Source organism: Syzygium oleosum, unplaced genomic scaffold, assembly GCF_021117445.2.
Source record: "Syzygium oleosum isolate NSW1041296 unplaced genomic scaffold, Sole_v2.1 Sole_v2.15, whole genome shotgun sequence".
In the NCBI taxonomy this organism is placed as follows: domain Eukaryota; kingdom Viridiplantae; phylum Streptophyta; class Magnoliopsida; order Myrtales; family Myrtaceae; genus Syzygium; species Syzygium oleosum.
The window spans coordinates 6,926,997-6,937,128 of NW_026607499.1; the positions used below are offsets into that span (position 1 = coordinate 6,926,997).

At 43.7% G+C, this 10,132-nt stretch overlaps 1 protein-coding gene across 1 annotated transcript; it reads right to left on the reverse strand.

Moving 5' to 3' along the window:
* Nucleotides 1-880: 880 nt before the first annotated feature.
* On the reverse strand, nucleotides 881-5,225 carry LOC115675551 (auxin response factor 9-like). Its single transcript, XM_030598274.2, has 14 exons — nucleotides 5,062-5,225; nucleotides 4,722-4,837; nucleotides 4,400-4,495; nucleotides 4,014-4,070; nucleotides 3,767-3,919; nucleotides 3,598-3,682; nucleotides 3,369-3,459; nucleotides 3,085-3,249; nucleotides 2,885-2,998; nucleotides 2,730-2,802; nucleotides 2,485-2,638; nucleotides 1,830-2,377; nucleotides 1,517-1,704; nucleotides 881-1,413 (listed from the first exon to the last, which is right to left on the reverse strand). The coding sequence occupies exons 1-14, from the start codon at nucleotides 5,072-5,074 to the stop codon at nucleotides 1,302-1,304; spliced, it is 1,965 nt and encodes a 654-aa protein (XP_030454134.2). The 5' UTR covers nucleotides 5,075-5,225; the 3' UTR covers nucleotides 881-1,301.
* Between the last annotated feature and the right edge of the window lie 4,907 nt (nucleotides 5,226-10,132).

Below are 10,132 nucleotides of genomic sequence, written 5' to 3' on the forward strand. Positions count from 1 at the left end.
CTCGAGAGGAAAAAGGACCCCCTCCTCCGATTGGACGTGCATTCTTTCTTCCCATGGACGTATAACGACTGGCAAACAACACGTCCAAGTCGCCAAAGACCCCATTCAATGGCGTCCTTCGAGGGTTGCTGCGACCGAGTCAGAATCTCGAGAGTGAGCAAAGCGCCACCATAATTGAAGAATAAAGACACACCAGATAAATCCACGAGACATATGGTTGGTTGACCATTAATTTGGCCAAGGTGGGGTATATTCTGCGTCCGATCCAATGACAAACCCCACCGAACCGATCGACACAACCCCACCGAACCGATCGACACAACGGAGATTTCGGCTTCGGCTTCGGTCCAAAAGAAAAACCAAAAAAGAAAGAGAAGGAAGGAAGAAAGGAAAGAGATTCGTCTACTAAACAAAGAAAAATCTTCGCTTCAGTAAAGCTCCAAAGCAGCAGGGGATTAGAATTAAGATTAACAACGCCAATAATGACATGCTTTACGCTAGTGGGAGGAGGAGCGAGGCGGTAATAAACAAACGAAAAGGATAGGATTTGATGGTCAATATAATAGGGAACGTCCAATCAACAGACAGCCCCGAGGAAGCCCGACAGGGGGGATTGGTGCGGCTGTGGCCCGATCGGTCCCACTTCCTTTCTCCTCAAAATTCCCCCACGTGCGCGCAACTGGTTCGTTTGAATTTTGGAGGGGCCCTTCCTAAAAGGCAAATCCAAAAGGCATCTTTGCAGATATTCTATAACTCAAGTCCCATATTTTCCAAGCCTTAATGCATATTAAAAAGGGACCAAAGAAAAGAAGGGAGGGAGAAGAAGAATGGAGGAGAAGAAAACAAGAAGGGAGGGGGGAAAAAGCTTTGCCATTTTCCATTTGCTGATGACTTCCAAGGATTCCACTTCCCCAATTAAAACATATCTACATAAAAACAAAAAGACCTTCCCACTTACATCCCACCCAAGAAGAAACTCCAAAGATATACACAGATTCTTGGTCCTAAAAACCTAACACAACATATGAAAACCCCCATCCCCAAGTTCCTAAGTGTGATTGACAGCGGGTCCCTATATAGAAGTTAGCTTTCACAAATAACGCCAAGTCCCACCATTTCCCCAAGCGATGCAAATTTCAGCCCCCCCAAGACAAGAAAAAAAAATGAAAATAAAGGACAAAAGAGAAGGCCACTTTGGCACAAGAGAGATTACAGACAACAAACTGAAGACAAGAATTGAAAGGGGGGAATAGAGGAGGAAAGAAATTACACAGGCACTGAGACTCTAAGGTGGTGTTAAGCTAGCACCCTTCATCTTCTACCGAGGACACGGGGAGCCTGCTTCCGGGGCTCATCTTCTTCACATCCTGACTCGACCATATGAAAATTCTTTTGGCCATGTTGCAGAATTCCCTGCAAAAAGGGATTTGCCAAACAAGAGGACACTCTCGGTTCAAGTGGCTCACAGTGTCTAAGGACCAAACTGATTGAAGTAGCAGTACAAAAATGAACTTACGGCCAGGGATCATCTCCCGCGAGCATCATGTCCCCTTCATCATCGGTGAAGACGATTTCCCACTTGTTTCGAGGCCTGAGCTCTCCTTTTATCTCAAACATCTCCTCGAGCTCATCGATAAGCTGATCATACTCTTCGAACATAGTCAAGTCTACAGCGCGACCCACAGCTACTCCTTGCATTTGAACCTGTGGGCACATATTCCAGCCAGGCCAAAAGTTGGTGACAAATATACAATGTAGAGAAAACAAACGATCACTGTATAGTTAATATAGATAATATTAGCCCAGATCGTCAGTCACAAAGTAGGTACCTTAGTGCGACTCCTTGCAGAAGTAGAACTTTGTTTGCTTCGTATCTCTTTTGGTGAAACTACAGACTGCCAATGAATTATCTCTTTCGAGGTCTTTAAAACAACAGACTTTTGCTGCATATCTGCTGCAGAAAGATTGCCCGGAGTGTGTGCTTCGTTACTGCCAGAAGATCCATTGAGTGGCTGAACAGTCAGCTTGTCCACTTGCTGAGAGTTTGAAGAACGATTTATCAAGTCAATGCCAAACAATCGGCAACTAGTAGTTCTCTCGGGCTTCTCACCCAGCTCGACCTTAGGCTCATTTCTCGGCTTTGGTGAGTGCATAGTTGAACTTGAGAGAAGTGGCCAACCAGAGACATTGGAAGAAAACTGCCTGTCCCCCTCAGTCTGAGGCCACGGCATAGAGCCGCTACTGGTGTTCACATTTGTTTGCTTATGATGCCAGATAACATGATTGTCACTTCTTTTACCTTCAATGAAAACACTTGGTTGCGTAGCATCACAGGACTGCATAAGTCCAGTATCATGGAGCGCTTGACCAGCAGTATCTACAATTATGAATGAGAAGACATTAGTTACCCACGACTCGTAAATAGAATGATATCTGCAGCAGAAAAGTAAGAATGAAGCTAACAGCAATGTCTTTGAAGAATACCAGGAGCAGGAATCTCAGCAATCGGTCGAGGCCTTTTGTTCTTCACCAATGCTGACTCTGTTACGCTCAGAGGTATAGACGGTGCAGATGATTCAATCTCCCACGGGGAAACTCTGTCTGGCCTTGGAACAGAAGCATGTTCGTCCCATTGAACCTAAAGGATGAAAGAGGTTCAAAAAGTCAGGACAATACTGTTGTAGGCGAAATTCTATCAAAGAGGGAAAGCATTTCCATTTAGTCGTTACCTTCAAAGATCGCCACTTGGAATCAGTCCATTGAGAGGAAATGTCTTCGACCCCTACTATAGTACCAGAAAACCTGAGGAGAGAAAATATGAGGTCAGAGAAGAATCACAAACCAAAATAGCTCCCTGAAAGAGTAAAAATGTGACTTCCATTACCTTCTCTCAGGAGAATCCTCTCCCTCAAACCTCATCTTGAATCTCATTCCAACGGTGAACTTATTGTTAACAGCTTCTAGATACTTGTTCAAGCTTATGATGAACTGACTTGTCCTAAGATTTTACCAAAAGAGAATTTAGCATGCTTCAATCTAGAAATGCTGACACAACAGCAGGAAAGAAACGTCCATTTGGTGTACCTGGGCTTATAATAGACGACAAACATGGTTTGCGTTGAAACAGCATGAGAGGCAGTTGCAAGCACTCCTAAGTGCATACTCTGACTCGATATCACTGATGCAGGCATGCTGCTCTGTTGACGTGCAATACGCCTGACACCCACACGAAGTTCTCCATTCTCCCCTCTATGAATGCATCAAGCAAAAGTACTTAAAGCCTTGACAACAGAGTGGGACAATCTAACGAAGTCAACCATACAAAAAAATAAGGAGTGCATATTTAAGAATATGAACAGCCTCAATACCTCAAGAACACAAAGGAATCACCAGCAACCAATCTCTTGGAAGTGACAAATGTACTCCATCCAGTTGTCAGCAAATGCCTACGTGGTTGACCTGTTCATAGAGTCGAGCGGTAGCACAAGTCAAGACTTCTATTTACTCAGCAAGCAACTTTAGAGAGCACCTATATGCACTTCCTTCATCTGGGCAAAAGCCACTTTCCTACATACACTAAAAGCGTTTCTTCTTTACCTCTGAAAATATGCTTAAATTTCCACTCATAACCATGAAGATCCTTCGCAACCAACTCTTGAGTTGGTGTTGACTGGGTCATATCCTGCGGAAGAAAATACAAAACAAGATGCTCACATGAGAAGAGGAAAGAGGGGGTGGAGGCCAAACAAGTTATAATGAAAATTACCAGAGGAGGAAGACACTCAGTCGCATGTTTCCTGAGAACAGAAAATCCACCGTGCGTACTCGTGTCTGAAGCAGTCAAAACCTTGCAAAAGCAGTGAACTTTCGGTCTTAAAGGCTCAGGCAGGCAAGGATCGGGACTCATGGGCTCAGTTTCCTACAGAAAACCATGAAAATCAACAGAGAGCTCACGATACAATCTTTCCCATGTACGAGCCTTGTACAAGAATTATGGTCTGACGGGGTCTTACAGTGGACTGTGGAAGTAGAGTAATCTGGGCATAAACTTCATCCGTTTCTTGTTCCGCCTAAATATAAAGAAAAAAAAATCGAAAAAAAAGAAGATCAAACGTCACGTTGAATTGCAGCTCCCATTTACATATCCAACGGTCATTGACAAGTGTTTTCAAGAACCCGGAAAATGCAGGGATCGAAGGGAACAAAAGATAGGAGAGAAGTCCCCGAGTTCATCTGATACCAAGATCAAACGGAAACTAGAATTTACGGCGAACAATATCATCTGACACGATTTCCCTTCCAACCCATTTGAAATAAGTAAAGCTCAAATCCAGTATAAGTGAAAACTCATGGGAACAGTTATCACATGAAACTGAAGTCAAGAGTCCAGACAAATTACCAGCAGCCGAATGTGTATAACGCTACAAAGTATCTTCGAGGGCAGACTGAACAGCGGAATCCTCTCGTTTAGCTCCTGATTTGTGGACGCCTCCAGCTGAAACCCGAACAGCATACAGATTCAAAGGCAAATAATTTCTGGGTTTCGACCCAAAGAAGGAGGAAGAACCGTGAAAAGGAAACTAAGTTAAGACGAGAAACGTCAAAAAAGATTCGTGGCTAAATCTCGGCCGGTTCCCCAACCAACAAACAAAAGAAACGTCGATTCGGACGAGGGGGAGGGAAGGGGGGGAGCAAAGAAATCGTCCGCAAATGATGCTCACTTGTTCCATGTGTCCTTGAGGGAAGTAGAAGACTCGCTCCCCGACTTGGGGGACGTCAACGAGGGGGCCCGCGCACGCCTTCCATAGCTCCATGTACAGATCGTCTTCTCCACCACCTATCAACGTAGAATCAAAGATCACCACCACCAACAACAACAACAAAAAAAATATAGAAGAAGAAGAAGCAGCAGCAGCAGCAGCAGCTCTCTCTCTCTCTCTCTCTCTCTCTCTCTCTCTCTCGCCCTCTAGCTCTTAGAGACACGATCGTGAGGGGAGAGAGAGAGAGAGAGAGAGAGAGAGAGAGAAAAGCGGCTCCTCCAACGCTCCTTTCGGCATTCACCTCGATTCGCCATGCTAACGCGGAATTCGACGAGAGCGGGGTCGCCGGACGATCAGACACGCCTCTGAGATCTCTCTCTCCCTCCCTCTCTCTCTCTCTCCCCTCCTCTCCCCGTGTCTCTCGATCAACAAAGACGGCGTAACGCAAACAGCGCCGCCGCCGCCGCCCGTCCTCCGTCCGTTACACACCGCCGCCGCCACCAGCTTCGACCCCCCCCCCCCCCTCCCCGCAGCAAGAGAACACGCTCACGCGCACACACCCCTCCCCCTCCCCCTCCCCCTCCCCCTCCTCTCTCTCTCTCTCTCTATCTCTCTCTGGAATCGCAGAAGGGAAAACCCACTTCTCCGTGTGCGCGCGTCTCGCCTCTACTGGGTATGCGCGGACCCTCTTTTGTATTCTTTAAAAATCCTTCCTTTCTCTTCTCTCTTTTCCTGTTTTTTTTTCCCTTCGGCCGCGACTCCTCCCCCCCATTTCACTTCGCGCTGTCCGCCATGTATTGGTTAACGCCAGCAGAAGTAACCGCGGTTGGGATTTGACCCCGGGGGGGGGGCCTGGGTTACCTGACGGTCGGGTTTGACGGAGCAGGGACGGGGGAGGGGATCAGGATCAGTCCTCGTGGGCCCCCCCCCACCCCACCTGTCGTGCAGCTCGGTTAAAAAGTATAAAAAAAAAAAAAAAGTGACGATTTGTGTTCGTTAGATTTCACTGAGATGTGAGCAGGATTCGCCGCGCCCCCTACGTGCGGCTAAAAACGTTAGATCTTCTCGAGAGCAGTAAATCGGGCCTGTAGCATCGATTTAACACGAGGGATTTGAGATGGCCGCTTGAATTTCACCAATTACGTGTAAATTGCTATACATCGCGAGCAAATTCTAGAGATCTGAATTTAATCGCTCCACGAGACTTACATGACGTTTCGTGAGCAGGTTCCCGAGCTCATGTCCCCCTGGATAATTGACAGAAACCGTGGGACTATCGTAGAATAGGTGCAACCCGCACTATGTACAAGAGTAGTTGGAGATTCATGAAGTGCGCGCGGAGGAAATTCCCTTTGTAGAACCAATTAACGTTCGGGGTTTCAACACGATTGTCCTTCCTTGAAAGAGTACCTCGCGGCAAACAGTACGAGCGAAACCGAAATTTAGACCTACCGCTATCATTTGAATTTTTTGTACTAGGATTATCAAAGACCTAAAAAAGAACTGCGGGTGATTTACTCAAATGAACCTTGATGCATCAATACTAAACTATCGATACTGAGCTCCTCCTAAATTGTTTTGTTAAAAAAAGTTACTTTCTGAATAAAAGATAAGAACATCTGAAAATAAATTAAATTGATCACGGGGCTCCCAACCACTCGAATCCCAAATCCACGTCGAACGCATTGCGCGCTCGAATATGGTAAGCGAGTGTTGATTTTCTTTTAATTATGGGGGAACAATCACATCCGCCGTGGCAAACCCCAGATCAAGTTTCGTAACACGTTTATCTCGTACCACCGAGAGGACGATTTAGCGAAGTGACCGTGCTAAAAGAGTCGAAAATTTCTCTATCCCACCCCCCACAGCAGCTACCTCAACAAAACCCAGCACGTTCGATCATGAATTTAGACTCCGTTTATTTCGCAAAAAATATAACATTTTTTCTGGAAAATGTTTATAAGAAGTCGTTTTTCATGAAAATGACTATATTTTTTGGTATCTGGTTGAAGCCTGAAAATGAAATAAAAAACATTTTTCACCATTTGGTAGGAAAAATCTAAAAATTACCAAAGAATTCGAATTTTTAAATTTTTTTCTTTTTTTTTTTCCTTCTTTCTCGGCCAATGGCCAGTGGCCGGCCACAAGCAAGGGATGAGCTCACCGGCCTTGGGCGAGGCCCATGATCTATTGCTAACCGTGCTCGTGGTCAGCCACCGGGTGAGGGAGAAGGGAAAAGAAAAAAAAAAGAAAAAGAGAAAAAAATTTCAAAATTTAAAATAATTAAAACTACAAATTTTTTTAAAATATTTTTATAAAAACAAACATTTCATTGATCATAGACCCGAGCTTGAACGTCGAGGACCCACGCACGGCCTTTGTGGACCAAAGCTTGAGTGTCAGCAACTCGAGCATAGCTTTTACGAGCCTACAAGCACCAGGGGTTCAACCCCCGCCTCGATGGACTCGGGCTCAGCCCTGATGGATCCGGGCTAGGCTAATGGAGACTTGGTCCCGAACGCCAGGACCTGAGAACCAAAATTAGGATTTTCGTGCCTAACCGTAAAGTTTTGGATTCAAGCGCCGACACTTAATCACATATTAGAAAAATGTTTTCCAACTTCTCAAAGGAAAAAATCATTTTCTCGAATTTAAGAATAAGTCTTCCATTGACTGAAGAAAATATTTTTCGTCGACTCATTTTTCAAAACGAACCAAATGCTTGAAAATGATGATAATGTTTTTTCGAAAGATATTTTTTCACGAAACAAACGAAATCTTACTAATTCTCCCCTTTTTTTTTTTATACTTTACTCGAAGGTAAAATAATCTCGTTGTCCCATGGTAACATATTTCGCTTTTTTCTTTTTTTTTTTGTGGCCTTGGTCAAGAGGTGATATCAGGCTGACGAGGTAACAATTCCACCGCCCTTTTTCTCCAGAGCAGGCGTACGTATGGTCCCTTTTTTAATATCAGACCACCAGATGGCAGGGGAAGGGCGTGTGGTCCGGACGTAACGGAAGTCGTTAGGTGGAGCCGCCGTCACCGTTACCTTCACCGTCGCCGTTCCCGTGATCCCGCCGTCCCTTTCGTTGTCTGCTTCGCAGCAGGCAACAGGTTTGGCCCGGGTTTACCCAGCACAATTTTTTTTTGGGAGATGCCTTTCATTTATTTCGTTTTCCCTAATTTAATTTATAACCTTCCCCTCTATTTTTATTTTTGTATTAGCTCCCCGTACCTCGATAACCGGGGACGAGCCTTGGATCCTCAGCGATGATGGTTCAAAGCTGAGGAAGCAAGCTTCTAATTAGGGTAGTCCCGCTTATCCAGATAATCCTGACAGGTTTACAGGACTGCGTTCCTTATTTTAAATATATAAATACTCCATGCCCACCAATTTTTATTTCCTCTCTATGGAGAATGCTCCCGAGTTTAACCTTCCAGAGTTCAGACCGAAGAAATTTCACGACATGCTCGGGTCAATAATATATATATATATTAAAATAAAATAAAGAATTAATTTGTTTCGCGGGAGGATTTATGGACTGAATATTGGGGGTTGGGGGTGGCGGGATTTGACCCGCGGGTGGAGGTGAAAACTACGTGGCCCGTGCCATTGGTCCGGGGGACCAATCAAAAAAAGAGGTGATGGAGAGACATCGCCGTACCATTGGATGGTGACGTTTCCATGTTGTTTGTTGTTGTTTTGTTTGTTTTCTTCTCCCCGTCGTACGACAGCCCCCCCAATCCCGTTTCACACACGTGAGAAGGCCCGAGCCCCGCATTCCCACGTGTCGGCCCCTCCTGCTGGAGGGTGACGTGGACAAATACGAACAGTTTTTCTTGCGGATCGATCGTCTACAGGAAGAGAAGCGCGTGATCTTAAAACGAAGGGAAAATTACACAGATAGTTCATAAACTTTAATTTAATGTGTAATTTGATTCATGAATTTTTAATTTGTTCAATGTAATCCTTGAACTTCAGCCGAATGTTCAATTTGATCCCTGAATTTTTAATTTGTTTAATGTGGTCCCCGGACTTTTAGTACATGTTCAATTTAGTCCCTGAACTATATGAAAATGTTCAATGTAGTCCTTCAATTAATTCAAGTTCAGGGACTATATTGAATATTTTCATATAATTCAGAGACTAAATTGAACATATACCAAAAGTCCAAGGATTACATTGAACATATTAAAAGTTCAGGGACTAAATTGAACATTAAGCTAAAATTCAGGGACTATATTGAACAAATTAAAAGTTCAGGGACCAAATTGCACATTGGGTCAAAGTTCAGGGACTGCTTGTGCCATTATCCCTAAAATGAATACGGATACGACTATCAAAAACAGATATGAACGTTGTCTTTTTTTTTTTGTCCGGGAACCGGTCCAATTATTGTTTTGTCCGGAAAAAAATTCGAGTTTCTATAATGAAATATACATAGTCGCGTCATTTCGTTATAAAAATATTTGTTAATCGATTGGTCATATTATTATTGTCCGCTCAATTATCCATGTGCGCGAAAGTGTTTTTATTTTTTATTTCCTAAGGACCCGGTTTTAGGTTCCTAGATTAAATCGAACCTTGTGCTCGTCCCCAATATTATGCTCGTGCGATAGTTTGTCATGTCTACCCAGACAATCCACGATCATGAAAAGGTCATCTGGTCATCCTTCTTTAATAAAGAAAGATAATGGAGTAACTCATATGACTGTCGTCATGGATATTAGCACGAGGGCACCACACAAATTACGGAATGTTCGAATTTGGGACTTGCAAAGAGATCGTCGCTCGGCGGCATCGCTTGCGACTAAATCCAAAATAGACAAGTCCTGTCATCCTTCTTCGTAGCCTTCAATCATTTTTCGTTTGGGAGAAAATGGGAAAATTTATAATGTTCGAAACTTGTTCAAGCACCTCCTCAATATTCCGGAAGCACCATTATACAATTCCTATTACGAGAACACTATGTTATTGTCTACTTATGCTCTATTTTCTTTAAAGCTTGCCGCACATACTTTTCCAAACGAATGCAAATGCACCATTATATTTTTAGACATCGTAATTGTGATATTTTGTAAGACCACTGCTAATTTTTATAAAAGTTTAAGCTATTAGATTAATGCGTGATTTAATATTTAATTGTTCTATCACTCCCCGTCGCACGTAATCTGGTCTTTTTGATCAGTACTAAGCGTAGACATATTTAATCGAGGAGGTAAGTGGAGCATGGTAATATTCGAACTCGAGGACCTTCTGCTCTGATACCGTGTGAGATTTTGTGAGATCATTGTCAACTTTTTTAAAAATTTAAGCTAAGCGTGGTTTAATATTTAATTATTATATTAGCAATTTCGTATTATCACCT

Coding starts and splice junctions, on each gene's coding strand:
- LOC115675551 (XM_030598274.2), bottom strand. Junction 4,071..4,399: donor TTATACACATTCGGCTGCTG/GTAATTTGTCTG, acceptor CTTTATATTTAG/GCGGAACAAGAAACGGATGA. Junction 1,705..1,829: donor CTGCAAGGAGTCGCACTAAG/GTACCTACTTTG, acceptor ATGTGCCCACAG/GTTCAAATGCAAGGAGTAGC.